At 57.1% G+C, this 27081-nt stretch overlaps 2 protein-coding genes across 5 annotated transcripts; one reads left to right on the top strand and one right to left on the bottom strand.

Annotated features, from left to right (window-relative positions):
* Positions 1 to 534: 534 nt before the first annotated feature.
* On the bottom strand, positions 535 to 15763 carry G6PD (glucose-6-phosphate dehydrogenase). Of its 2 annotated transcripts, XM_077840554.1 has the most exons (13): positions 15676 to 15763; positions 14896 to 15035; positions 10542 to 10579; positions 10323 to 10431; positions 9886 to 10103; positions 9569 to 9727; positions 9257 to 9382; positions 8368 to 8461; positions 3932 to 4118; positions 3127 to 3362; positions 2680 to 2756; positions 1785 to 1877; positions 535 to 1420 (listed from the first exon to the last, which is right to left on the bottom strand). In XM_077840554.1, exons 1-13 carry the CDS (start codon positions 15731 to 15733, stop codon positions 1330 to 1332), a joined length of 1626 nt encoding a protein of 541 aa, XP_077696680.1. In that variant the 5' UTR covers positions 15734 to 15763; the 3' UTR covers positions 535 to 1329. The 2 variants fall into 2 exon arrangements, with proteins under 2 accessions (XP_077696680.1, XP_077696681.1); XM_077840555.1 differs by lacking the exons at positions 14896 to 15035; positions 15676 to 15763 and adding an exon at positions 11844 to 11894.
* Positions 15764 to 15909: 146 nt separating this feature from the next.
* IKBKG (inhibitor of nuclear factor kappa B kinase regulatory subunit gamma) lies at positions 15910 to 26838 on the top strand. Of its 3 annotated transcripts, XM_077840561.1 has the most exons (15): positions 15910 to 16007; positions 16123 to 16326; positions 17814 to 18025; positions 18256 to 18344; positions 18614 to 18740; positions 22182 to 22246; positions 22566 to 22628; positions 22923 to 23046; positions 23900 to 24018; positions 24572 to 24724; positions 24884 to 24980; positions 25102 to 25251; positions 25343 to 25485; positions 25783 to 25844; positions 25968 to 26838. In XM_077840561.1, exons 2-15 carry the CDS (start codon positions 16143 to 16145, stop codon positions 26123 to 26125), a joined length of 1746 nt encoding a protein of 581 aa, XP_077696687.1. In that variant the 5' UTR covers positions 15910 to 16007; positions 16123 to 16142; the 3' UTR covers positions 26126 to 26838. The 3 variants fall into 3 exon arrangements, with proteins under 3 accessions (XP_077696687.1, XP_077696684.1, XP_077696686.1); XM_077840558.1 differs by lacking the exon at positions 18614 to 18740 and having other exon boundaries at positions 18256 to 18339; XM_077840560.1 differs by lacking the exon at positions 18614 to 18740 and having other exon boundaries at positions 18256 to 18339; positions 23903 to 24018.
* The last annotated feature ends 243 nt before the right edge of the window (positions 26839 to 27081 follow it).

Raw genomic sequence — 27081 nt, forward strand, 5'->3', positions numbered from 1 at the left:
CGGTGTAGTGGGGTGGTTACGTCAGCAGGAGCCAAAGTTCAGTGTTGACACTTTCAGTTAGGTCGACATAAGTGGCCTTCGGTTGACCTAACGCTGTAGTGTAGCCCAGACGCCGGGGGTAAACGGGGCCAGATATAATGTAGCTGGGGGAGTGGGCACGATGGGGGGCAAGTAGAGAACTCTAGGGGGGCTTCTGAAAAAGCAGCTCAGTCACAAATAAAGGGAGAACGGGTCCTGCTTGGCTGTGTTTGGTTTCCACCAGGGGTGGGGATCAAGGGCATCCGGTGCCTTTGTGGTGGGGGTGGGCAGCAAGACATGCCTCGACAGGCTGTGGGGGCATGGGCACTGTGCACGAATGGAGACTGGCCTCTGATTTAATGCCGCTCCCTTCCCTGCGGCTATCACCAGGGCCATCCGAGTTACCAGGCGACTCCCAGCAGAGCTGGGCGGCAGGGCCAGGCTCCGGGTAACAAGCTGTCAGACCCCCAAGGGGCACAGGACACAGTAGCCGGACAGACAGAGCACGGGGCTGACTCTGATTCCAACAATCTCTGTTTACAAAACGGCGCCATTTACAGAAGCCCCAGGGCTGCGGTGGGGCTGGAATGTCTCAGCAGCAAAGAAAGCACAGAGTCCAGGGTGAGGTGGCGGCAGCGAGCCCCACTGGAGCCAGAGGCTCTAACCTCCCGCAAGCCCAGTGTGAGGCCAGAGCCCAGGGCACGGGTGGGAAGCGAGATGGGCTGTAAACATGACAGGCCATGCCAGGCCCAGTTGTGGTCCCAGGATGCAGGTGGGGAAGGGGATCTAGGCCCAATGCGGGGCAGGGATCTGGCTGGAGTGCATCTGGAGGGGGCAGGGAATCCAGACCCAGGGAACTGAAGGGTTTGGAGGACGGTATAGATGGGATGGATGGGGGATTAGTGTCTGGGCCAGGGCTGCAGGAGACCAGGGCGAACCAGGACCTGGGCCCACCAGGGAGGGCGGGGTTTGGGGGGTGGGGTGGAAATCGCAACTCATTTGGCTGTCCAGGACATATCCCCAGTGCCCAGCTATCCCATCCCTGCCCTTCTCTGCCAGCCTCCCCAACCCCGGTGTCCAGCTCCTCCCACCTTGCCGTTCTCTGCTAGCCTTCCCCCACCCCAGCTGCTCACACCTTGCCCTTCTCTCCTAGCCTCCCCACCCATATCCAACTCTCCCCTTCCCTCTCGGCCCCTAGCCACATGTCCCCACCCCAGGTTTCCCTGGAGGGGGGGAGCAGTGAGCGGAGCAGATGGACCTCCCAGGGCGAGAAGCAGGGCTGCTCTGGGGAGGCAGCAGCTGGCCCCTGACTCAGAGCTTGTGCGGATTCACCCAGCGGTAGGTGCCCTCGTACTGGAACCCAACCCTCTTCATCAGCTCATCCGCCTCTGGTGGGCCCCGGCTGGAAAAGAGCAACACCCCCGGGGTTAGAGCCCACAGGCAGCCCTGCCAACATGTGTGGGGCACATGGTTCTTATGGGATGTGGAGCAGGCCCCCCGCCCCCCCAATCATTCACCTCCTTCCTCTGCAGCTCCAGTTGGAGAAGTCTTTCTGGCAGCTTAATGCCCATCTAAATCAGCGCCACCCCCACCCCTCACCCTGTGCCCTGCCAGGCCCCCCAGCCCAGTGCCCCAGAGCACCTCATATGCCTCCCCAGTGCCCCTGCCAGGCCCCCCAGCACCCCCACCCGGCCCCCCAGCACCCCCCACCCAGTGCCCGCCGTGCCTGCTGCCCGGGAATCTGGCACAATGCCCTGGGGCCTCACCTGCCATAGCAGTACGGGATGGGTTTGATCCTCTCAGACTCTATCTTGTGCAGCAGTGGAGTGAAAATGCGCCAGGCTTCGCGCAGCTCATCACTGGGGGGTGAGGGGAGTAACGTCAGTGCTGGTGCCCCCTGCAATGGCAGCCGGGGGGCGCAGCATGGGGGGCAGCGACAGCCAGTGTCATGTGCTGAGCAGGCGGATGTGACCCGTGAGTGCTGGATGGGAAGAGGCAATCCCATGCAAAAGGGAGGGTCTGTCCCACACTGGGATGGGGGCCAGCACCCACCCAGCCCAGACCCAGCCACTCCCACATGGTCCCCATGTGCCAGCACTCACCTGCCCCGTCCAGACCCAGCCACTCCTGCATGGTCCCCACATACCAGCACCCACCCAGGCCGAGACCCAGCTGCTCCCCCACAGTACCCAGGTGCTAGCACCCACCTGCCCTGCCCAGTTCCAGCTGCCCTGCTCTGCCCAGACCCAGCCGCTCCCCCACGGTCCCCAGGTGCCAGCACGCACCCACCCCACTCTGCATGGATCCAGCTCCAGCACCCAGCTGCCCTCGGGACAGGGATCAGGGCCGGGACTGAGCCCAGCACCCAGACATCCCGCCCTCAGGGATGGGGAATCAGGGTCAGTCAGGCCCAGCACGTGGTTGCCTCGGTGATGGGGGATCAGGGCCGGAACCAAGCCCAGCTGCCCCGGGGCTCTCAGGGATGGGGGATCAGGGCCGGACAGGCCCAGCACCTGGCCACCTTGGGAATGGGAATCAGGGCTGGAACCGAGCCCAACACCTGCCTCGGGGATGAGGGATCAGGGCCAGTCAGGCCCAGCACCTGGCTGCCTTGGGGCCCTTGGGGTTGGGGGATCAGGGCTAGAGAGGCCCAGCACCCACCTGCGCACAAAGTGCATCTGATTGCCACAGAAGACGTCCAGGATGAGTCGCTCGTAGGCATCTGGCAGCTTCACATCCTGGGGAGATGGAGACATGAACTAGGGTGTGAGGAAGGGAGCGGTTGTGTTGGGAAGAGGAGGCTGGGATGGGGGTGAGAATGGCTGGTTTGGCAGCCATAGGTTAGGTCCAGCTCTCACTCCTCATGGCAGTGGAGATGGAGGGAAGGGGGGGCTGTGGGGGGGAGCCAGCACCTTGTAGCGGTTGCCATAGGTCAGTTCCAGCTCTCACTCCTAGGACAGTGGGGGTGGGGGATGGAGGGAGGGGGGGGCCTGGGGTCGGCACCTTGTAGTGGTTGCCATAGTCAGGTCCAGCTCCGACTCCTCAGGCAGTGGGGCTGGGGGATAGACGGGAATGGGGGGTGAGGGGGCTGTGGGGGGGAGCCAGCACCTTGTAGCGGTTGCCGTAGGTCAGGTCCAGCTCTGACTCCTCAGGGTCGAAGAACATGCCGGGTTTCTTGGTCATCATCTTGGTGTAGACGGCCTCGTTGGGCTGCACCCGGATCACCAGCTCGTTGCGCTTGCACTGCTGGTGGAAGATGTCACCTGGCACATCCCGGAACTGCAGCCGCACCTCGGCCTTGCGTTCGTTCAAGGCCTTCCCGCAGCGTAGCACGAATGGGACACCTGGAGAGGAGGGGTTAGAGACAGAGCTAGGGCCACCCACCCCAATAGCACGACAGCACACACGGGGCAGGGACGGGGTGTGTAGGAGAGAGAGACACTCCCCCAGCACGCAACACCGCGAGAGAGGGGAGGACATCAGATTTTTCCTGTTCCACTCCCCCTGCTCAGGACTGTCCAGTCCAGGGCCACCCTGTCCCATCCCATCCTGTCCTATTCTTTCCCAGGAACAGCACCCCGACAGCACTCACCCCCAGGTGCTCACTGACACCTCCAACCTCGCTTGCCTCCCATCCCATCCTCCCCACAGCATTGACTCCCAGACACTTGCTCCCCCATGCCATCCCCACCACAACACTGACTGCCAGGCGCCCGCTCATGTCCCCCACAGCGCTCGCTCACATCCCCTCTGGTCATCCCCCACCACGCTCGCTCAATCATGCCCCCCATGGCGATCAACCCAGTCCCTCCCCCCCGGCACTCGCTGACCTCCCCACGGTGCTTGCTCACCCCCCCCTTCCTGTGAGCTTGCTTGCACCTCTGCTGGTCACCCCCCCACGGTGCTCGCTCACCATCCCATCTCTCGTTGTCCACGTACAGCACGGCGATAGCGAAGGTGGCTGTGTTCGAGCCAGTGGGGACGGTGGGGTCATCCAGGTAGCTCTTCCTGGCTTCACCCACCCCATCGGGGTTCCCCATGTACTGGCCCAGCACCACATTGTCCAGCTGCAACTCCGAGATGCACTTCAGCACCTTCACCTGTGGCGGGGATGGATGGCTTAGGTCCCCAGCATCACCACGGGGACCAGGATGCTGGGGAAGAGGCGCGGGGAGCACTGGGTGGGGGAGCCCAGGGTAAAGGGGCTCGGAGGGTGGCAGGGGACGGACGGGGGAGTACAGGGTCAGCGCCATTGCACCAGGGAAGTAGCCAGTCCGGTTCAACATAAGAATGGGCATACTGGGGTCAGACCAAAGGTTCATCCAGTCCAGTATCCTGTCTACTAACAGTGGCCAATGCCAGGTGCCCCAGAGGGAGTGAACCTAACAGGTAATGATCTAGTGATCTCTCTCTTGCCATCCACCTCCACCCTCTGACAAACAGAGGCTAGGGACACCATTCCTTACCCATCCTGGCTAACAGTCATTAATGGACTTAACTTCCATGAATTTATCCAGTTCTCTTTTAAACCCTGTTATAGTCCAGGCAAGGAGTTCCACAGGTTGACTGTGTGCTGAGTGAAGAAGAACTTCCTTTTATTTGTTTTAAACCTGCTGCCCATTAATTTCATTTGGTGGCCCCTAGTTCTTATATTATGGGAACAAGTAAATAACTTTTCCTTATTCACTTTCTCCACACCACTCATGATTTTATAGACCTCTATCAAATCCCCCTTAGTCTCCCCTTTTCCAAGATGAAAAATCCTAGCCTCTTTAATCTCTCCTCATATGGGGCCCATTCCAAACCCCTAATCATTTTAGTTGCCCTTTTCTAATGCCAGTATATCTTTTTTGAAATGAGGGGACCACCCCTGTATGCAGTATTCAAGATGTGGGCGCACCATGGATTTATATAAGGGCAATAAAATATTCTCCGTCTTATTCTCTATCCCTTTTTAAATGATTCCTAACATCCCGTTTGCTTTTTTGACTGCCGCTACACACTGCATGGACATCTTCAGAGAACTATCCATGATGACTCCAAGATCTTTCTCCTGATTAGTTGTAGCTAAATTAGCCCCCATCATACTGTATGTATAGTTGAGGTTATTTTTTCCAATGTGCATTACTTGACATTTATCCACATTAAATTTCATTTGCCATTTTGACTGCCCAATCACATAGTTTTGTGAGATCTTTTTGAAGTTCTTCACAGTCTGCTTTGGTCTTAACTATCTTGAGCAGTTTAGTATCATCTGCAAACTTTGCCACCTCGCTGTTTACCCCTTTCTCCAGGTCATTTATGAACAGGTTGAACAGGATTGGTCCTGGGACTGACCCTTGGGGAACACCACTAGTTACTCCTCTCCATTCTGAACATTTACCATTTATTCCTACCCTTTGTTCCCTGTCTTTTAACCAGTTCTCAGTCCATGAAAGGATCTTCCCTCTTATCCCATGAGAACTTAATTTACGTACGAGCCTTTGGTAAGGGACCTTGTCAAAGGCTTTCTGGAAATCTAAGTACACTATGTCCACTGGATCCCCTTTGTCCACATGTTTGTTGACCCCCCCAAAGAACTCTAATAGATTAGTAAGACATGATCTCCTTTTACAGAAACCATGTTGACTTTTGTGCAACAATTTATGTTCTTTTATGTCTCTGACAATTTTATTCTTTACTATTGTTTCAACTAATTTGCCCGGTATTGACGTTAGACTTACTGGTTTGTAATTGCCAGGATCACTTCTAGAGCCCTTCTTAAATATTGGTGTTATATTAGCTATCTTCCAGTCATTGAGTACAGTAGCTGATTTAAAGGACAGGTTACAAACCATAGTTAATAGTTCAGCAATTTCACATTTGAGTTCTTTCAGAACTCTTGGGGGAATGCCATCTGGTCCCAGTGACTTGTTACTGTTAAGTTTCTCAATTAATTTCAAAACCTCCTCTAGTGTCAACAATTCCTCAGATTTGTCACCTAGAAAAGAAGGCTCAGGTTTGGGAATCTCCCTAACATCCTCAGCCATGAAGACTGAAGCAAATAATTCATTTAGTTTCTCCACAATGACTTTACCATCTTTAAGTGCTCCTTTTGTATCTCGATCGTCCAGGGGCCCCACTGGTTGTTTAGCAGGCTTCCTGCTTCTGATGTACTTAACAAACATTTTGTTATTACCTTTTGAGTTTTTGGCTAGCTGTTCTTCAAACTCCTTTTTGGCTTTTCTTATTACATTTTTATATTTAATTTGGCAGTGTTTATGCTCCTTTCTATTTACCTCCCTAGGATTTGACTTCCACTTTTTAAAAGATGCCTTTTTATTTCTCACTGCTTCTTTTACATGGTTGTTAAGCCACGGTGGCTCTTTTTTAGTTCTTTTACTGTGTTTTATAATTTGGGGTATACATTTAAGTTGAGCCTCTATTATGGTGTCTTTGAAACGTGTCCATGCAGCTTGCAGGGGTTTCACTCTAGTCACTGTACCTTTTAATTTCTGTTTAACTAAAGTCCTCATTTTTGCATAGTTCCCCTTTCTAAAATTAAATGCCACAGTGTTGGGCTGTTGAGGTGTTCTTCCCACCACAGGAATGTTAAATGTTGTTATATTATGGTCACTATTTCCAAGCGGTCCTGTTATAGTTACCTCTTGGACCAGATCCTGCGCTCCACTCAGAACTAGATGTTGCCTCTCCCCTTGTGGGTTCCTGTACCAGCTGCACGACCTGTTCTGTCCCTCCGATATATTTTATACCGTTGTGATTGTGTCCCATTGATTGTCCTCCCTCCACCAGGTTTCTGTGATGCCTATTATATCAATATCCTTCTTTACCATGAGGCACTCTAGTTCACCCATCTTATTATTTAGACTTCTAGCATTTGTGTACAAGCACTTTAAAAACTTGTCACTGTTTATTTGTCTGCCCTCTTCTGATGTGTCAGATTCTTTATGTGAATGTTTCTCGTCTGATCTGGCCCATACTTTGTCCTCTTTCATCCCCACCTCCTGACTAAAACCTAGAGAATCTCTATCAATAGACTCTCCTCTAAGAGAAGTCTCTGTCCTATCCACATACGCCTCTGCAGCAATCGGCTTTCCCCCATCTCTTAGTTTAAAAACTGCTCTGCAACCTTTTTAATGTTAAGTGCCAGCCGTTTGGATCCACTTTGGTTTAGATGGAGCCCATCCTTCCTGTATAGGCTCCCCCATCCCAAAAGTTTCCCCAGTTCCTAATAAATCTAAATCCCTCCTCTCTACACCATCGTCTCATCCATGCATTGAGACTCTGAAGCTTTGCCTGCCTACCTGGCCCTGCGCATAGAGGTCCTGGATTTCAGTCTCTGACCTAGCAGCCTAAATTTGGCCTCCAGGACTTCTCTCCTATCCTTCCCTACGTCATTGGTACCTACACGTACCATGACCACCAGCTCCTCCCCAGCACTACACATAAGTGTATCTAGATGCCTCGAAAGATCTGCAACCTTCGCACCAGGCAGGCAAGTCACCATATGGTTCTCCCGGTCATCACAAACCCAGCTACCTATGTTTCTAATGATAGAATCTCCCATTACTAAAACCTGCCTTTTCCTAATGACTGAAGTTCCCTCCCCCGGAGAGGTAACCTCAGTATGAGAGGATACCCCAATATGATCTGGAAGGAGGGTCCCAACTATGGGAAGGTTTCCCTCTCTTCCCGTTGACTGCTCTCCTTCTCTGGGCCTTTCATCCTCCTTAACAGTGCAGGGGCTGTCTGACTGGAGGTGGGACAAATCTATAGTGTCCTGGAAAGCCTCATCAACATACCTCTCTGCCTCCCTTAGCTCCTCAAGTTCCACCACCCTGGCCTCCAAAGCCCGTACATGGCATCTGAGGGCCAGGAGCTCCTTGCACTGAAAGCACACATACGCCACCTGCCCACAGGGCAGGTAATCATACATGCTACACTAAGTGCAATAAACAGGATAGCCCCCACTCCGTTGCTGGACTTCTGCCTGCATTTTCTCCTAAAGTTACCTAGGTTAATGATAGGGTTTTTGTTTAAATCAAGAAGTTTTGATTATAGTTTAGTGTAAAGGTTTTAAAGAATGGCAAGTGTACCTTGCCCCCTTCCCACTCCCCTTCAAAATTCCCTCTCAAAACTCCCTGTTAGCTGCTCTTGTTCGCTCTGGGCCACAAGAGGGCACCTCAACCCAATCCATTAGGACAGGAGCAGCTAAGCATAGAGCTGGAGGGGTGGGGAGGGCACGACACCTCCTGGGACAGGCCCTGCCCTGGGTCCCAGCACTCCTTGCCAAGCAGGATGCCCCCTGGGGCAGGGCCTGGGGTGCTTGGTCCCTGTGCAGTGACCTACCTTCTCATCCCGCACATCGTCTGAGTTGGTGGAGGCTGGTTTCTCCATGGCCACCAGGCAGAGCATCTGCAGCAGGTGGTTCTGCATCACATCGCTGCCAGGAGGGGGAGGAGTCAGCGCGGGAATCACTGCCCCAACATGATCCTCGTCCAGTCCCCCAGCACAATCCCATCTCCTCCATCTACCCCCAGTGCCCTGGGTCCTTCCCTCCCAGCAGGGGGAGGGGTCAGTGCGGGAATCCCCATCCCAGCACGGCCACCATCCAGCCCCCCAGGATGATCCCACCTCTCCTCCATCCACCCCCCACTGCCCGAGATCAGTGGTTCTCAACCAGGGGTATGTGTGCCCCAGGGGCTACTCAGAGGTCTTCCAGGGGGTACATCAGTACATCTAGATATTTGCCTAGTTTCACAACAGGCTACATGAAAAGCACTCGCGACTTCAGTACAAACTAAAATTTCATATGGACGAGGACTTGTTTATATAGCTCTGTATACTATCCACCGAAATGTAAGTACAATATTTATATTCCAATGGATGTATTTTATAATTCTATGGTAACAATGAGAACATCAGCAATTTCCCATTAATCCTGTGCTGTGCCACGTTTGTAGTTTTATGTTGGACTTTGCAAACAAATGGTTTTTAAATGAGGTAAAACTTGGGGTAAATGAGACAAATCAGACTCCTGAAAGCCATCTGGAAAGATTGAGAGCCTCTGCCCTGGATCCCTCCCTCCCAGCAGGAGGAGGGGGTCAGTGCCAGCCGGTCTGGGATTCCCCTTGCTCTCCCTATCTGGTACCGTTTTTACCCACCCCTCCAGCGGCCAAGCCAGCACGGCTCTGCCTGCCGCCTCCATGCCAAGAACAGGGCCCCCTGCCCCGCTCACCGGATGATCCCAAACTCATCGAAGTAGCCGCCCCGCCCCTCTGTGCCGAATGGCTCCTTGAAGGTCAGGATGACGCAGGCCACATTGTCCCGGTTCCACACAGGGCCGAAGATCCGGTTCCCGAACCTGCCAGGGAGACGCAGAGCCTGTCTGAGGGGGGAGCTACTATACTGGCGGGCTTTGGGGGGGTCTCACCCTGACAGACAGTGAGGGGCCCTTAATGCTCCCCTGCCACCCACCCGGTTCTTCCCTTGGGAAAGGGCCCAGCCACACTTTCCCCCTGGCTCTGCCCCATCTCCCAGCCAGCCCCACCTCAGCACCATGAGGTTCTGCACCATCTCCTTGCCCAGGTAGTGGTCAATGCGGTAGATCTGGTCCTCCCGGAAGAGCGATGCAATGTGATTGGACAGTTTGTTGGAGCTCTCCAGGTCCTTCCCGAATGGCTTCTCCACGATGATGCGGTTCCAGCCCCTGGGGGGAGGGGAGAGCAGAGGGTGTCAAATGTGGCTGCAACTAGAGGGGAACCTCGGAGCCCTCACCCCATGGGGTTCTCACACACCCCAGGCCTGTGCCCTAACCCCTTCCCCTAAGCACTCATGCTTAGACCCTGCCCCACCCCTGTCTCTCACCCGTGGCCCATGCAGCACTCCTTGATGTTGCGGGTGACGTGCTCGTAGACGCTAGGGGGCAGTGCGAGGTAGAAGAGCCGGTTGGCCTTGTCCCCATTGTGCAGTGCGTCCAGGTGGGTGTTCAGCCGCCGGAAGGAGGTGCTGTCATCGTAAGTCCCCGACATGTAGCTGTTCCGGGCGAAGAACTCCTCCAGCTTCTCCTGCTCATCCGGCTCCACCTGCGGGGAGGGGACGCGGCTGCGATCAGCTGAGGGACACAGCCTTCCCTGTCAGCTAAGGCACCGAGGGACACCTAGCCACCTAATCCAAGGGATAAAGGCCCTGCCCCCCCGCTATTTAGGGGAGCTGTACCCCAGACGCACACACCCCAAGGCTAAGGACCCCAGGCCCTCCCCTGCTCTGGAGAGGGGCCAGTGGGTGGGGTGAGAGGGCCACACCTTGAAGTAGGGCTGGCTCTGCTTGCGGATGTCGGCCACGGTGATCTTGGAACGGGCGTAGCCCATCACGTAGGTATCATCGGGCAGGAGACCATCCCGGAAGAGCCACCTGGAAGAGAGTTCAGCTGGGTCACTCGATGCCAGACCACCAAGGCACCGGATCACCACCACACAACCCCGGCCTGGTGGGGGTGGCAGAGGGCAGAAAGAGGGACTTACCAGATGGTCGGGTAGATCTTCTTCTTGGCCAAGTCGCCCTGGAACAGACAAAGGGGATGTCACAGCAGCAAACAGGCAGGGAAAGGCCCCATGCCCCATTCCCACCTCCCTGCCCTGGGGCTGGATGGGAGCTGGCACCCCCTAGATGGGAAAGGCCTTGTGCCCCATTCCCTGCCCTCCCGAGCCAGCCAGTCCCTGCCCTGCAGCCATATCAGAGCCAGCACCCCCTACAGGGGAAAGGCCCAGTGCCCCATTCCCTGCTCCCCTGAGCCAGCCAGTCCTCACCTTGGGGCTGGATCAGAGCCAGAGCCCCCTAGAGGGTAAATTCCACAACCCTCTCTGCATGACACAGTGCCCCCAGGTCTACCCATAATCTCACACGTCCTTTCTTTGCAGCTTTGGCCCTTTACCCAGGGTGGGGTGTGGCTCTGCAGGAGGGCGGAGCAAAACCAAGCTGCCACAGCGCTGCAGGCAGGTGAACTCGCGGGCTCTGTGCCAGGCCCCACTTGCAAACCCCACAGCCTTAGCATGGGTGCTGTTTGTTCTGGGGCAGACGAGGGGGAGATCACGCTGATTGGGTTGCAAGCAACAGGGATTTGCTGAGTCATGGAGGCTCAGCACCCAAAAGAAAGGCGGTTCTTGGTGCAAGGGGCAGTGGGGAGAACGGGACGGGACCCAACCAGTTATTGGCTCAGTGCAGGGGTGACAGGGCAACTCCCCAGCCTGAGCCACACAGACCATGCCATCTGACCTCCTGCTGACCATGAACTCTGTGCACGCAGGCTGACAACACAGGCTCATTGTCTGCGGCAGCCAGTGGAAGCAAACACCAGCCCCCTGTCTGCACTGGGCAGGGATGTCCCCCAGATGGGGCCACATGTTGTGCGTGGGCATGGATCCCCGTCCGTCTGTCCCACCCTGGGGATTTGGGGGCTCTGTAGAGCCAGGCTGTCCCCTTGGGATGCTGCTCTGGGGAGGGTCAGACATGGGGGTGGGAGGCAGGGAGGTGGGTGTGGACACAGCAAGACCTATGGGGTGGGTAAGACATAGGGTGGGGGGGACGACAGGGAGGTGGGTGTGGATGTGGATGCAGCAGGAGCTCTGGGGAGGGTCAGACATGGGCGGCAGGGAGGTGGGTGCGGACACAGCAGGACCTCTGCGGCAAGTTAGACACAGGGGGTGGGGCAGGGAGGATCACACTAGGTGCGTCGATTGATTCCCCAAAGATCTAGCTCAGAGGGCTTCTCTGCCGGCTGCAAAGGGTCACCACCCCCCATCCCACCCTCTTGCCCCGTTCAGAACCTGCAGCAGCTTAGCTGCCTCCTATTCAGCTAGGCCCAGCCTGGTGGAGGGTTATGTAAGTTTGCTCTGAGAGTCGCGGTGGGGGTGTGGCTCCCAGTCTGACCTAGTCCATGTTGGCTCCACCCACCAGCCCATTTCAATGCAGACTAGTTCAGGGAGATGGGGACAAAACAAAGCAGTGAGTCACAGCCTTCCTTCCCTGCATGACACAGCAGGGGCAGTGCCCCAGGCGGAAGGTGTCTGGGCTTGTAGCAAGTCAGCGTACATACACACAAACACACCCACAGAGCAGGGATGTCAGTCGGAGGCCAGGACATGGCTGAGCAGGGCCCTGGTCAGCTAGGGGAAAATATGCCAGTGAGAGCCAGGTGTCCGGCCCAGCCGAACCAGCACGTCCACAGCTCCCCTCCCCACCACACGACAGCAAGGACATTCATGTTTGCCACCCGCCCTGCCCAGGAGCCAGACACTACCTTTTGCTCATTCCGTGTCCCAGATTCTGCTCCGCCAGAACCTGGCTCAGGTCCCCCCCAGAAAGCCCTGGGGAAAATGAACAGCTCCCCCAGAACCTGGCCCATTTCCCCTCACAAAGCCCTGGGGAAATGAACAGGAAGCCAAGGAAGCTCCTTATCTATCACAAACAATAAGCCAGCTTTCTCCTTCCTCCCTCTGCTGGGGAGGGGCAGGTGCCAGGGATTCAGCCTGGGCCATCCCTGCCTGACCCACAGAGACCCCAAGCGATGGCAGGGGCAGCTCCCCACCACAGCTGACCCAGGCCTGGCTCATAGTGTGGGGATGCCTAGCTCCTGCCTGTGATTCCCTGATGTGAGAGAGGCTATGGAAGGCATCGGCTCCACTAGCTTGGGGTTAACCCACTTCACATGAAGCTGGAGGAATGCCTGTCTAGAAAGGGAGCTGGGCTCCTGAGTTCAATTGCCCTGTGTGACCTTGGACTAGTCACCGAATCGCTCCATGCCTCAGTTTCCCCACTACAGCGTAGGGACTGAGTGTCCATGCAGTGCCTAGTGTAACAGGGGCTCTGCTCCCACTCGGGGTGGGGTGGTGGGAGTGCATGTGTTGTCCGCCCCAGCCCCAATCTCTGCAGAGAGAGGTGTGCTTTACACACCTAGGAACAAGGAACCCACTGCATGGGGGCGGTCTCTGGAAAGCCGTGAATCTGAGAAGGACCTACGGGCCTTAGTGAACAACCTGAGCTCCCAGGGCCACACTGTGGCCAAAGGGATTCGTGGGATCCTGGGGTGTAGCAACAGGGCAGCCGTGAGCAGAAGCAGGGAGTGGATTTTACCACCAGACACGGCCTTGGGATATTGTGTCCAGTTCTGGTGGCCACATTTTAAAACGGCTATGGAAAAACTAAAGAGGGCGGAGAAAAGAACCAGAAAAATTATTCAAGGGCTGCAGAAAAATGCAAGAGCCCTAAACGGCTCCCTCTGTTTCAAAGGGAAGACTGATTCCAGCGCTGTGGAGAAAGGCAGCCCCAGCACTGGGAAAGGGAAGCTGAAGCCAGAGAAATTCAGTCCAGCAATACAGCACCTGTGGGGGTGATTAGCCATCGGAACCAACTCCCAAGGGAAATGAGGACTTCTCTGTCTCTTCTGCCTCTGAGTCCAGCCAGGCTGCCTTGATGGAAGATGCTGGAACCTCACACAAGGTACTGGCTAACCAGGGACCGAAGTAGGTGAGATTCTCTGGCCTGGGACACACACGTGTTGGACTAGATGTCCCACACTGCTGCAAGCTAAGGTAGGTTTACTTCCATGGAGATAGCAAGGGTGAGCAGTGTAGCATTGACCATACCAAACTACGTAGAGGTAAGAGCTACCTGGGGCTCATCTGCGCCAGGACTTATAGTGATAGCCACCTCCATGTGACCATACACTTCTTGCTGCACAAGGACACCCACCACCGGCACCGGGGCTAGAGCAGCCTTGCTCTCCTCTGGGCACAGTGACTCAGCAGTGCCTGGCACTTCCCCTTGTGCTAACACCATGGATCCTGCAGCATGAGCGTCACCATCACGGCCTCTCTGAGAGCAGAGGGAACCGGACTTTGAGGTAGAAAATGGTTAAACTGAAGGCCCTGGGGAGGGAACTGGGACAGTTTGGGGGGCATTGAGGTGAGTATGGGGTGGTTTCAGGGGCCTAAAGCATGCCTGTGGGGTGGGGCAGTTTTGGGGGCATCTGGGGGTGTCAGGGCAAATTTGGGGCGGTGGGTGAATTTGAGGGCACCGGGACGATCTCAGTCACACACATTTGCTTGCTGAAATCATGCTACTGTTCACAGGATCGAGATAACGGCGGCTTGGCCAAGCCAGGGCCTGCCCCCCGCACTGTCTCATCACCACAGCCAGCATCAGCAGTGCACCCAGGCCTCGGGTTTCCCCATGGCGGGGCACACAGCTAAACCTGATCTGTGCCTACAGGGATTAACTCCCCACCCGCACCCCCATCCCACAAGCTGCTGCTGCGGGAGCCAGGTTACACAATGAGCTGCAATCGCTGCCTGTGTTACACAACATGGTTCAGGAAGTTGAGTCACTCTGTACCCAGTGCCGGGCAGCCTGGCTGCAGCCATCAACATTATTTATCTCAATTGGTACAATCCCTGCCCTCTCCTTCGAGCCCAGTGCAGAAGTACCTGAGTAGCCCCAAGGGAGGCTCGAGACCAGGGACAATCCTGCGGCCACTTGGTGCTTCAGGGCTGCTGTCTCTCCAGGAGAAGATCAATCTTGTCAGCCCCCAGAGCCATGGGCCAGAGGGATTTCAGGGTCCCAGCCCATGGAAACACAGAGCCCTTTGAGGGGGATCTGGGTCCATCCCTGGGGCCCGCTGCCCAGATCCATCCCCTCCCTCAGCGCTCCACAGAGAGCTACAGGGAGCTCCTTGTGACCCCTCAGCGCTGCCTGTGCATACTCTGGTACAGGGTGATCTGGGTTAAGGCTGGAGGCACTGCAAGGGCCAGGCGACTCAGGCGAAGACGCCGGCATGGGGCACCTGCCTTAATGGCTCCAGGGTGGGCTGTGGGTACTCACCGAGGCCCCCATGATGATGAAGATGTGGGTGTCGGACTGGAGGAAGTCCTTGCCCTGGCACAGCTCCTCGCGCATCATCCCACACACCTGCGAGCGGCTCAGCTCCCGCTGAAGAGTCATGGTGCTTGAATTGCTGCTCCCTAAGAGCAAGAGAGAGACCAGGCTGGTTTGTGTGAGCTGGACTCCCCGCCCCGGGAGGGCTGCGCTCCTCCACCAGCACCCTGGGGAGCAGGGCAACAGGTCTCTGCTTGTCCAACAGGACGGGCAGATACTGAGCTGCCGGGCAGAGAAGCCCCATGGCAGAGGTGAAATGAGGCCTGGTGGGGATGTGAAGAGAAGTCCCAGGATAGGAGTGAGGGGAGGGGTCACTGTTGGGTCCTGCCCCAAGTACAGCCCCAGACACCAGAACCACTGCTCCCCAGTGACACCTAGCTCCAGCCACCCCAGCGAACCACACCCACTTGCTCCTCATCCCCCAGCACCCTCCTACCCTCCCAGTGCCCTCACTCCTGCCCAGTGTCCCCCTGCTCCCCCCATTCCTACCCCTAGTGCCCTCTAACTCCTGGTCCCCTCCCACTACTCCATGCCCCGTTTGCTCCTGTCCTCCCCAGAGCCCCCCACCCCCATTGCCCCTCTGCTCCCACATCCCCCAGCGCCTCACCTCCCGCACATGCCTCCCGCTTCCCACAGCACCCCCTGCTCCCACATGCCCCCCGCCTCCCCCAGCGCCCCCCCACGTCTCCCGCTTCCCCAGCGCCCCCCGCCCCGGGCGCTCCCTACCGCTCCCCAGGTCTCGCTCCCGCTCTGCCGCCGGTCCAACGCTCGCCCGGCTCCCCATCACGGCCCCGCCCCCTGGCCGCCCGGCCAATCGGCGGCCTCACCCCGACCCCGCCATGACACCTAGCGAGGCGGAAGCGGTGCTGCGTCTTCCGGGCCGGTTCCCAACGGGGTCCGCCCCGCCGCCGAGCGTCACTTCTGCTTCCGGGTCCTGTGGCAGAACTTCCGGGGGGGCAGAGCCGCGATCCCGGAAGTGGGAGCCGGGCGGGGCGAGACGCAGGTACTAGGACTTCTGGCTGAGGGACCCAGGCGTCCGAGCTCCCCCGCGTTGCCGGGTAAGGGACCCAGGTGTCCGAGCTTTTCTCTTCTCCCGCCGGGAATTTGAACCCAGGTGTCCGGGCCCATCTGGCTGGCGCCCCCCGTCTCATCCGCCGCAATCTCTCCCCGCAGGCCGGGACCCGCTCGGCTGGATGAACGGGACCCGGCAGCGCCGGAGCTGCGAGATGGTGCAACCAAGCGCAGGCCCAGGTGGCGACTGCGGAGCCCTGGGCGAGGACTCGTCCCTGGGCAAGGTGGCGGCCTGGCAGCTGCCCCCCGACCTGGCCGGGCACGAGGCCCTGCAGCGCTTCCTGGTCGAGAACCAGGACCTGAAGGGTGAGGAAGAGCCGGGCCCCCTGGAGGCCTCATCTCCGGCTGGGGGGCCGCGCTGTGGTGGGTGGGTCGAGGGCCGGGGTGCGCTGCGGCTAGTCCCTGCTCCCCATGGTGGGTGGGTCGGGGTGCGCTGCGGCTAGTCCCTGCTCCCCATGGTGGGTGGGTCGAGGTGCGCTGCGGCTAGTCCCTGCTCCCCATGGTGGGTGGGTCGAGATGCGCTGCGGCTAGTCCCTGCTCCCCATGGTGGGTGGGTCGAGGTGCGCTGCGGCTAGTCCCTGCTCCCCATGGTGGGTGGGTCGAGGTGCGCTGCGGCTAGTCCCTGCTCCCCATGGTGGGTGGGTCGGGGTGCGCTGCGGCTAGTCCCTGCTCCCCATGGTGGGTGGGTCGGGGTGCGCTGCGGCTAGTCCCTGCTCCCCATGGTGGGTGGGTCGGGGTGCGCTGCGGCTAGTCCCTGCTCCCCATGGTGGGTGGGTCGGGGTGCGCTGCGGCTAGTCCCTGCTCCCCATGGTGGGTGGGTCGAGGTGCGCTGCGGCTAGTCCCTGCTCCCCATGGTGGGTGGGTCGAGGTGCGCTGCGGCTAGTCCCTGCTCCCCATGGTGGGTGGGTCGAGGTGCGCTGCGGCTAGTCCCTGCTCCCCATGGTGGGTGGGTCGAGGGCCGGGGTGCGCTGCGGCTAGTCCCTGCTCCCCATGGTGGGTGGGTTGAGGGCCGGGGTGCGCTGCGGCTAGTCCCTGCTCCCAGTGGCCTGGGGGGGGGGTGGGTGGTTTGAGGGCCAGGGTGCGCTGCGCTGTTTCCTGCCAAGAAAGACCCCTGCAGGAGGCTTTTCTTGGGCCCCTTCAGTGGGCAGTGTGGCCCTGGAGTATCTGCAGTGACACCAAGGAGCCTTTTCAAACAAGGCCACCTTTTAGGAAAGATGTTGACAAATTGGAGACGGTACAGAGAAGAGCAACAAAACTGATCAAAGGGCTAGAAAACATGGACCTATGAGGGAAGACTGAAAAAACTGGGTTTGTTTAGTGTGGAGAAGAGAAGACTGAGGGGGGACACGAGAACAGTTTTCAATTACATAAAAGTTGTTACAAGGGGGAGGGAGAAAACTTGTTCTCCTGAACCTCTAAGGACAGGACAAGAAGCAATGGGCTTAGGGGTGGGAGAAAACCTGCTATTAGTGGGTTGTTGCTAGATGTGACCTGACACATCCTACACATCGGGGCTCCCATTGTCTTTCTACATCCTCCATTGCAGTGGGTGGGTTTCAGCCAGTCCTTGAGCGACCTACTCATGCCACCCCAGGCCATACACAGCAATGCGAAGCACAGAGGGAAACTGAGGCACACCCGGGCATCATACACATTACCAAACTTCTCCCTTGGTCCCAGAGAGGTCTCCCGGATGGGGGGGTGGAGAGCTGGATAAGGGGTGTGCCCCCCCACAGAGAGAGGGTAGGAACTCAGCCAGCACCAGGCTAACAATCTCCCTGTCCCTGGGGCAGAGGCCATTCGACAGAGTAACCAGATGCTGCGGCAGCGCTACCAGGAGTTCCTGCGCTTCCAGGCCACACAGCGCGAGGAGAAGGAGTTCCTGATGCTCCGTTTCCGGGAGGCCCGGGATGTGGTGGAGAAGCTGAACACTGAGCGAACCGAGATGAAGTGCCAACTGGAGCAGGCCCTCTGGGAGGTGGAGCAGCTCAAGGGAAGGCAGCAGGTATCAGGAGAGCTTCCTATCCCCCACACCAAGGGGAAAGGGGGTTTGCAGGGGCATTCTGTGCCACCTTTCCCCCCAACACCAAGCCCAAGAGGGGGTCTCACCTGGGCACTGATCTCTCTGCGGTTCCCCTGGCCCAGTTCCTTTCTGCAGCAGGGCCATGGGGAGTCAGGAGGTAGGTCAGGACAGCTGCCTCTTCTCAGACGTCTGACTCTTTTGCAACTTCCTAGCCGCGCACCCTGGAGAAGGAGATTCCTGAGCCAGAGGAGGCGGACACTATGACCCTGACCCAGGAGTTGGCTGAGCCCATGATGGTGAGAGACACTTGGCCGGGGAGTCGGGGATCTCCCCTAACCCAGCTCCCGATTCCCTGAGGAACAGAATACTCCACCCCGAAATGTCCCTGCTTTGCCTCATCCATAGCTGTGCTACTGAGAGAGTAGAAGGAAAAAGGCGCATCGGGGGCCCTCTGGCCTGGGAGGAGCTCCTGGCTACTCCAGCCCTGGCCTCTCCCAGCAGCGGGCAGGGTGGGAGCGCTGGCTGTGGGGGAAGCAGGCTGTGGTGTCTGTCCCTCACTCTCCCCGTTCCCCCTGGCCCGGAGACCCTGCAGCTGCTGAAGGAGCAGCTGGAGCAGCTCCAGGAGGCCAACCAGACCCTGCAGGCCCAGATCCAGCAGCAGGTGCAGCCCCCAGGAGAGGCTGGTGTGAGGGTCAAGGTAAGGGACTGTTAGGGGGATGTGAATGTTACCCGTAATGCCCCCATCTCTCCTCGGGGGTACCCAGGGTTGCGAGGCACCTCGCTCCCACCTGCCCTTAACGCGAGGGAGCCTTGTCTGGACCAGCCAAGGTTCAGCTCCCTGTTGGCTTCGGCCACAGGCAGCACCAGGCCTCTCCTCAGCACATGCAGGCTAGCAATGGCCCAGCATCCCCCTGAGTGCCCAGCCCCTGATCCACTGGATGTGCCCAGAATTACCAGACCAGCTGTTCCCACAGGAACCCCCAGCGCTGCTGACTGGTTACACTCAGAGCACAGCGCCACTTCTCACACAGCCAGGGTAGGGCTCACAAAGAACGGAGACTCCAAGAGAAACATTGGAAGTAAAATCCTCACATGTGTTCTAAAGCCTAAACTCATCCTCCAAGCTGCCCTTCTGTGTAATAAGATGCTGCTGACCCCAGGCCCACTGGTAGCTTTCTTGCCACTCAGGAGAACCCCTGCTGTGTCTGTCTGCTTGTTCCCATTAGCACCTGCCTCAATATGTAAATGGACAGAAGTGCCCCCCCGACAGGAGGAGAAAGTCTCCACACTACCTTTGAGCGACTTGCCTTTAAAATAGGGAGGGTAAACTACGGCCCGTGGGCTGAATGTGGCCCATCGGGGCTTTCAATCCGGCCTGCGGATTGCCAGCCCTGTGGTGCAGCGGGGCTAAGGCAGGCTCCCTGCCTGCCCTGGCCCTGCGCCGCTCCCGGAAGCAGCCGGCACCACGTCCCTATGGCCCCTGTGTGTGGGGGGGAGGGGGGGCAGATGGCTCAGTGCACTGCCCTTGCTTGCAGGCACCGGCTCCCACAGCTTCCATTGGCCGCGGTTCCCCATTCCCAGCCAATGGGAGCTTCAGGGGTGGTACGTGCAGGTGAGGGCAGTGCATGGCTGAGCTGTCTTCCCTGCCCCACCCCACCCCCAGGAGCCACTGCTGGACATGCTGGCTACTTCCAGGAGTGGCACGGCACCAGGGCAGGCGGGGAGCCTGCCTTAGCCCTGCTGCGTGCCGCTGCCACCCCGGAGCCACTTGAGGTAAGCAGCGCCGGGCCGGAGCCCGAACCTCTCCTGCACTCCGCTCCCTAACCCCCTGCCTTGAGCCCCTTGCTGCACCCCTCCTGCACCCCAAAGCCCTGCCCTGAGCCCCCTCCTGCACACCGCACCCCCTCCCTCACCCCTGCCACAGCCCTACATTCATGGCCCTGCATACAATTTCCCTACGGGCCAAAAAGTTTGCCCACCCTTACTTTAAAACGAGGCCTTAAGAACATCATTTCCCAACATGGATACAGATCACAGAAACCCCCTTAGGACTGCCACCTGATGTGCTGAGACTACCTCTGAGCTCGTTTTCCCTGGCAGCTTGGGACTTCAGTACCCTGTCTTGTAGAGCCAGACACGCTAGCCTGCTGCAAACCTAGACCCAAGTCTGAACCACGCCCCCCCAAAAGCTGCAGACTTAACTGAAAACAGCTTAAGAAGTGCTCCTGTCTCTAGCACCCAGATACCCATTTCCCAATGGGATCCAAACCCCAAAATCTGTTTTACTCTGTATAAAGCGTATACAGGGTAAACTCATAAATTGTCCGCCCTCTATAACACTGGTAGAGAGAGATTCACAGCTGTCTGCTTCCCCAGGTATTAATTGCTTACTCTCAGTTAATTAGTAAATAGAAGTGATTTTTATTAAATATAAAAAGTAGGATTTACTTGGTTCCAAGTAATAACAGACAGAACAAAGTAAATTACCGAGCAAAATAAAACAAAAACACGCAAGTCTAAGCCTAATACAGTAAGAATATGATTACAGATGAAACCTCACCCTCAGAGATGTTCGAATAAGCTTCTGTCACAGACTAGATGTCTTTCTATTCTGGGCCCAATCCTTTCCCCTGGTACAGTCCTTGTTCCAGCTCAGGTGGTAGCTAAGAGATTTCTCATGACTGCAGCCCCTTTGTTCTGTTCCACTCCCTTATATATCTTTTGCACAAGATGGGAATCCTTTATCTCCCTCTGGGTTCCCACCCCTTCTTCTAAATGGAAAAGCACCAGGTTAAAGATGGATTCCAGTTCAGTTCACGTTACTGTAAGACTTCATTGCCCACTTGCCAGCGCGCAGGCAGCCCCCTCCGCCACCCTCCCCCTACAGGAAGACTTACAAGTAAACAGAGCCATTTCATGAAGCATATTCCAGTTACATTATATTCACACTCATTAGCATATTTTCACAGAATCCTATGGAATGCAACATCACAATCATCTGTACGATCTACATATGCAGTTCACAAAGCTTGTGATGACCGGTGTGACATAGGCTTTCCCTGGAAACTGGACAGGAGGCTCTTTGGTGAACTAGAATGTGAGGGCCAGACTTGGGATCTCTGTAATGCCCCCTGTATCCTCTGCCAATTGGCAGGATCTCTGCTCCATGGAGGAACCCCTTCAGCATGCCAGACCTCCCTCACCCCCTGCAGAGGCGGGCCCCACAGCCTCCAAGACTGAGCCTTGGGGCTCCAGCGTGCCTGATTCCCGCTGTGAGCTCTGCCCAGCAAGTCCAGCAGAGAAAGACTCCTGGTCAGAGACTCTCACGCTGTGCAGGGACTAATGCACCCAGGCAGGATTTGCAGAACAAAGCTTGGTTCACTAGTCACCTGTAACCCAACCCGGGGCCTCCTTACGTTCACACAGAGAAACAAAGGTTAAGACATAGTCTATCAGGCCAGGACAGAACAATTCGCCAGCCAAGCTGGAGTGGGCCCCACTTCCAGTTCTGTCTCTGCCCCTTTCTCAGTCCCAGATGAGAGCTGCCAGACTCTGCCCACAGCCAGCACTTTATCCCCTGCCTGCCACATCCCAGTCCTTTGTTCTCCAGTTGCTCTCTGCTCAGCTTCCCTACTGAGGGGTGCGGGCTGTGGGGACATCCTTCCTCCGGGCGGTGGAATGCTAGGTGTCAATGTTCCGGCCATGGGGGTTTCCATGTTCTCAGGCGCTGCATTGATCTGGGTTGCTTTCAGTGGGTTCCTTACTGAACCATTCCTACCACCCCATCCTGCACAGCCCAAGAGCAAACTTGACCCTTTTCTCCCCACTGGGTAGCAATGAAAAGTATGGGGGGAAACAGGCACAGCGAGGCGTCAGAAAAAAATCCTATGTCCTCACAGAATCAAGAGTTCTGTGGGGGTCACAGGGATGTTTGAGGGCCCTAGCCATAGAGGTGCTGGGAGAAATGGGACCCCTTTCTTGGGGTGCCCTGTGCCAGGCAGGGAGACCTGGGTTCCTGGTGGCGTTAGGCTGGCCCTGCTCAGCCTGGGACTGTTTCCAAGTGGGGTGTGGGAGGGTGGGGGGAGTTGGGCTGATTCTGGTGGCAGCTGTGGCTCAGCAGTGCCAGTGTCATTCACAGGAGAATGGGGTCCAGCTGGAGAGGCCGGTGGAGCTGGAGGTCCTGCAGGGCAGCGGGGACAGCGGGTAAGAGCAGCTTGTGCGTTGGAGGCGGTAATACAGTGAGGCTGGGAGACCTCTGCTGGTGCCCAGCCCCCCTTATCTCCCAGGCTGGGCGTCCCTACCCCACTGGCGGGGAAAGAGGGGGCAGGTTCTGCGGAGGGAACAACAGGTATCCTCCTGTGTGGACACCATGGGCCACATCCTTCGTGGCAGAAACAACTGATTAGTTTTGTGGTGGGGGGGGCTGTGATTGAGGGGAGCAGAGCTCCCCAGGGTTTGAGCACCAGCCACCCTTGGGCTCAGATCTGCCGGGCACCCATCACCCCCATGCATGTCCTTTCAGACCCAGCAGCAGGCAGGACGCAGCCAAGCTGCTGCAGAGGAGGCTGAAGGAGACGGAGGAGGAGTAAGTTGCTTCCCAGCTTGGTTTTGTGCCCCTGGGGACGGTGCTGGCACCTGCGTGTGTGTTAGGGGCTGGTGCAGGGGGCTCTGGGATGTGGTGTGTGGGCATGAGGGGAGGGGGATGCAGGGCGCTCTCAGCGCTTGGGGGATGGAGTGGGTCAGGTTTTGTGCAAGAGGCTGGCGGACACTTCGGGGGGGGGGGGTGGATGGGAGGGGAATGCAAGACACGCAGCGGGGGCAGGTGGCAGGGCTCTCGGCGCTGATCCATCACCCACTCACTGTGTGGGTTCCCTGGCAGGAGCGTGGAGCTGAAGCAGCAGCTGGCATTGGTGCGGGAGGAGGTGGCCAGGCTGGGAGCCAGGGCGCAGGAGGCTGAGCAGCAGGCCGAGCAGCAGCTTCAGGCCCTGAGGAAACAGCTGGAGGTAAATGCTGCCAAAGTCACGGCCCCATGGGATGGGTGCTAGACCCCAGCCTTTAAACAGACCCTCAGAGAAACCCTGTAAGCATGCCCCCAAGGGGTCCCCCTCTTCTGTCAGGGGAGGCTATGCAGCTTTACTGAGTCAGAGATAGAGCCCCCAGGCACCGGCCCTCCCAGACAAACTCCTGAGAGAGACTTTTACGCTCTGCAGGGACCCATACACCCCAGTGAGTGATGCCCAGCAGCCAGGCGTTTTCCAAACAGAGCTGGGTGTAATCACTTGGGTGCAGCTTTGGATGCCCTTTGGTTAGCAGAGAGAAGCCAATGGTGACACCTGCTATTAACCCAGTCCCGATGCCCGAGTCCCATTGTCTTTCCTGCAGAACCTCCTCAGTCCCCAGGCTCTGCCTGCTGGAGTTTGCGCTGTTAGGTGTTAATTGTTCAGTCCTTGGGCTCCCATTGACATGGGTCAGTTGCAGCCAATCCTCTAGCAACCCCTAGATGTGACACCTTTCTCTCTCTCTTCCCCCCCCCCCACCCCCATGTTCCCTGCTCGGACCCAGAAGCAGCTTTTTAACACTTTTGTCCCCAGTGGGTAGCGATCTCTAGTTCAGTAAGTCCCTGCCATGCATATCAGTCACAAACATTTTCAGAATATTCCCTTTTTCTTATTTCCCCCCCCCCCCACGTGCAAACACATCCAACGCCATCCCCTCCTCCAGGGAAGTGGGAAAGGGAGGAGGACGGGGCCTCCATAAGCCTCCATCCCAGCCTGCGGCAGCCTCACCCTCTCTCTGAATCTAGATCCCCCAGGCGGTGTGGCCTGGGCTAAGGTGTGGACCCTTCCCTCCCTGCAGCAGCTGACGGAGGACAGGGCCTCAGTGAAAGCCCAGGTGACCTCACTGCTGGGGGAGCTGCAGGAGAGCCAGAGCCGGCTGGAGGCCTGTATGCTGGAGAAACAGGATCTGGAGGAGAAGTGAGTATGCGCACCCGTGAATTTCCCTCCTGGTCTGGGGCTGGCAGCAGGTCAGTTTGGCTGCAGCCACTGACCTGTCCTGGGAGGTTGGAAGTGGGATGCAGGCCTTGACAATTGTCAAAGTCAGATTCAGGACTCACATAATTTGTCAGACCACTCTGTTTATTAGCAAAGCGCTTTGCCAATGCACCCGAATGTGAGCCCCTCTCTGAGGCTCAAGATAACTTATTTATACAGCTAAGCCAAAGCCAATTTAACATAAGAGACAAAAGGAAGCAGAAACTGACAAATAGACATACATATCTTATTTGCATACTAACCTTTACCAATCTCCTAGCTCAGTAGGAGCTCCAAGTTAATTAGTTTGAGGACCCATTGTCTCACACTCCTTAATGTTTCTCTTCCTGACAACTATATTTCAACAAACCCTTCAAGTAGCATTTCTTTAATGAATTATAATTTCAATATAATTCATTCTTTCACACTATCGAGGGGGCACGTGGGACCGAGCCCCCTGCTAACATTGGCATTTCTCCCCTGCCCGGTGCACCAGAGCACAGGCTGCTGCCGAGCAGCGCTGCAAGCTGGAGCGGGAGGCTGAGGCGCTGCACAAGCAGCACAGCGTGCAGGTGGACCAGCTGCGCATGCAGGCCCAGAACCTGGAGACGGCGCTGCGGGTGGAGAGGCAGGGCGCCACAGAGGAGAAGTGAGTGGGCGTGGGAACGGGGGCCACAGAGCAGAGGAGCGCCTGTCTGTCTGGGGGGTGGGGGGAGTGTGCCATGGAGATGAGTGGGAGGGAGAGTTGGGGTGGTATGGGAGCAGAGGGGGGTGGGGAGCTGCTTCTGACCTCACAGTTATCCCTCAGGAGGAAGCTGGCCCAGCTGCAGGCGGCCTATCACCAGATCTTTCAGGAGTACGATGGGCATGTGAAATCCAGCCTAGAGAGCGAGAAGAGGAGCCAGGTGGGTTTAGAGTTGGTTTGTGGGGGAGAAGGGCTGCTTGGCTGGCTTCCATGGCTGGGGCCAGCCCTGCCCCCTGGGTGCCCTGCTGCTCAGTGTTATGTGGGCCTCTCCCCCACTCCAGGGCATGGAGCTGCACCTGAAGGAGCTGCTACAGCAGCTGCAGCAGGCCGAGGAGGCACTGGTGGCCAAGCAGGAGCTGATTGACAAGCTGAAGGAGGACATGGAGCAGCACAAGGCTGTGCTGGAGACCATCCCGGTGCTGAAGGCCCAGGTGGGTGCAGGGGGATGGGAGGTGGGGGGTAACTGTGTGTGTGTGCGCGCACAGTTGCTGAAGGGCAGGGTCGCTGGTGCCTCTCCTGCAGGCCGATATCTACAAGGCGGATTTCCTAGCAGAACGTGAGGCCCGGGAGAAGTTGCACGAGCAACGCGAAACTCTGCAGGAGCAGTTGGAGCAGCTACGGCGGGACTATGACAAGCTGAAGGCAGATGCTAATGGAGCCACCTGGTGAGTTCCCTTTGTCTGTGTCCACTCCCCAAACACTTGGCCTGTGGGCCCTGTCAGTGGGTCAGAGCTTAGTGTAAGTTCCTGTCTTGCTAGATGAATCTGCAGACAGCTGCTTTGTCCCTTGGGGCTCCTGTGGAGAGCCAGTGTCCCTAGCCATGCCCACAGCCCTGGGTCCCATGGGGGTTTGAGCCCCACTCTAATGCTTGCGGGGAGGGGGAGGGAGGAGGAAAGGGATGCTGAAGTTCTGCTTTGACCCCCCCCACCCACACACTCCTAACCTCTTGCTGTTTTGCAAAGGGCTCTGATGGAGGAGATGAGGAACCGCCATTCGGAGGGGCGCCCGCCTGTACCCCAGCCAGGTGAGTCTTAAAACTCTTCCTAGGTGGGGCATGCTCATGGCCAGGGCCTGGGCACTTGCAGACTATCTGGGCACCACGGGAAGGTGCTGATCTTCGGGACAGTAACTTTCTCTCTCTCCCTAGTTTACAACATGGCCCCAGTACCTTTCCAAGCCCTGCCAGCTGCAGGGCGTAGGCGAAGTATCTCCGAGGAGCAGCCGGATTTCTGCTGTCCCAAGTGCCAGTACCAGGCTCCTGACATGGATACACTGCAGATCCATGTGATGGACTGTATCAAGTGATGCCCATGAAGGAGGAGGAGGCTGGGGGCAAGGGGCGTGCCTGGCCTGCTCGACTCTTTGCTTCCCCCTTCCCACCCCCCCATGGCACTTGCTGCTCTGCGACACAATGCTGCAAACTGGGTTCACAGCTGTCTTGAGCCAGTTGGAATGGACAGTCTGTGGGTACCATGGGGGAGGATGGGGTTTGCACCATTGTCTCTGCCTTATGTGAAACTGAATGTACCTGATCTGCTGTAATTCAGGGATTTGACAATCTGTGGAGATTGACAGATTTGTAGGGTGAGCAGGGGCGCTGAGAGCTACTGAACCAAACTTTAAACCCTGTATAGAATGGAAACCACTTCAAGCCAGGGGTGTAGCAGCACTCGGCAGGGGTGGAAGAGGGGTGACAGGAAGGTTTCACTGTTCATCTCCTTTTTGAGCACCTTATTGCTAACCCTAAACCATTTGCAGGGTGTGGTGGTGAAGACAGATTCTCCTGCTCAGTTTCAGGCTGTCGCAGCATCTCTCTGCTTTCCTTCTACACTGTGCTCTGATTATTTAACGTTATGGTCCATGTGCTGCTCTAAAAGTCAGACTCTTGCCTTAATGTAAAGTCTATTAAAACCTAATGTGGAGGGAGGGGAGTTGAGTGTTTACAGACCTTGCTGTATTGAGCCCCCTTCCTGGTTTGGCTAAAGCATCTACAACAAAAGAATCTGCTTCTTTTCTAAGTACCTGGTATTTTCTTCTTGTGAAGGTGCTTATACGCTGAGCTAGATTCACACAATCACCAGGTCTGCCCTCCTCTACCATGGAATAACAGTGTCCAAAACGCAAGTGCTGGCACTACTGAGGGGAGGGGGGAAGACAAGATGGCGAATAAAATTCAATACTGGTTAATCCTAACAGCAGCTGTTTTACACACCCACACCGTCTGTAGTGAGGACTATGTGTTCCAGTGTGCATTAGTTTGC

The sequence above is a fragment of the Eretmochelys imbricata genome, chromosome 23, assembly GCF_965152235.1.
Source record: "Eretmochelys imbricata isolate rEreImb1 chromosome 23, rEreImb1.hap1, whole genome shotgun sequence".
In the NCBI taxonomy this organism is placed as follows: domain Eukaryota; kingdom Metazoa; phylum Chordata; order Testudines; family Cheloniidae; genus Eretmochelys; species Eretmochelys imbricata.

Coding starts and splice junctions, on each gene's coding strand:
- G6PD (XM_077840554.1), bottom strand. CDS start 15,733: ATGGGGAGCCGGGCGAGCGTTGGACCGGCGGCAGAGCGGGAGCGAGAC. Junction 15,036..15,675: donor GGAGCGAGACCTGGGGAGCG/GTAGGGAGCGCC, acceptor TCTTGCTCTTAG/GGAGCAGCAATTCAAGCACC. Junction 3,363..3,931: donor GGACAACGAGAGATGGGATG/GTGAGCGAGCAC, acceptor CCTCCTCTCCAG/GTGTCCCATTCGTGCTACGC.
- IKBKG (XM_077840561.1), top strand. CDS start 16,143: ATGAACGGGACCCGGCAGCGCCGGAGCTGCGAGATGGTGCAACCAAGC. Junction 22,247..22,565: donor CAGGGCAGCGGGGACAGCGG/GTAAGAGCAGCT, acceptor ATGTCCTTTCAG/ACCCAGCAGCAGGCAGGACG. Junction 25,252..25,342: donor TCCCGGTGCTGAAGGCCCAG/GTGGGTGCAGGG, acceptor CCTCTCCTGCAG/GCCGATATCTACAAGGCGGA.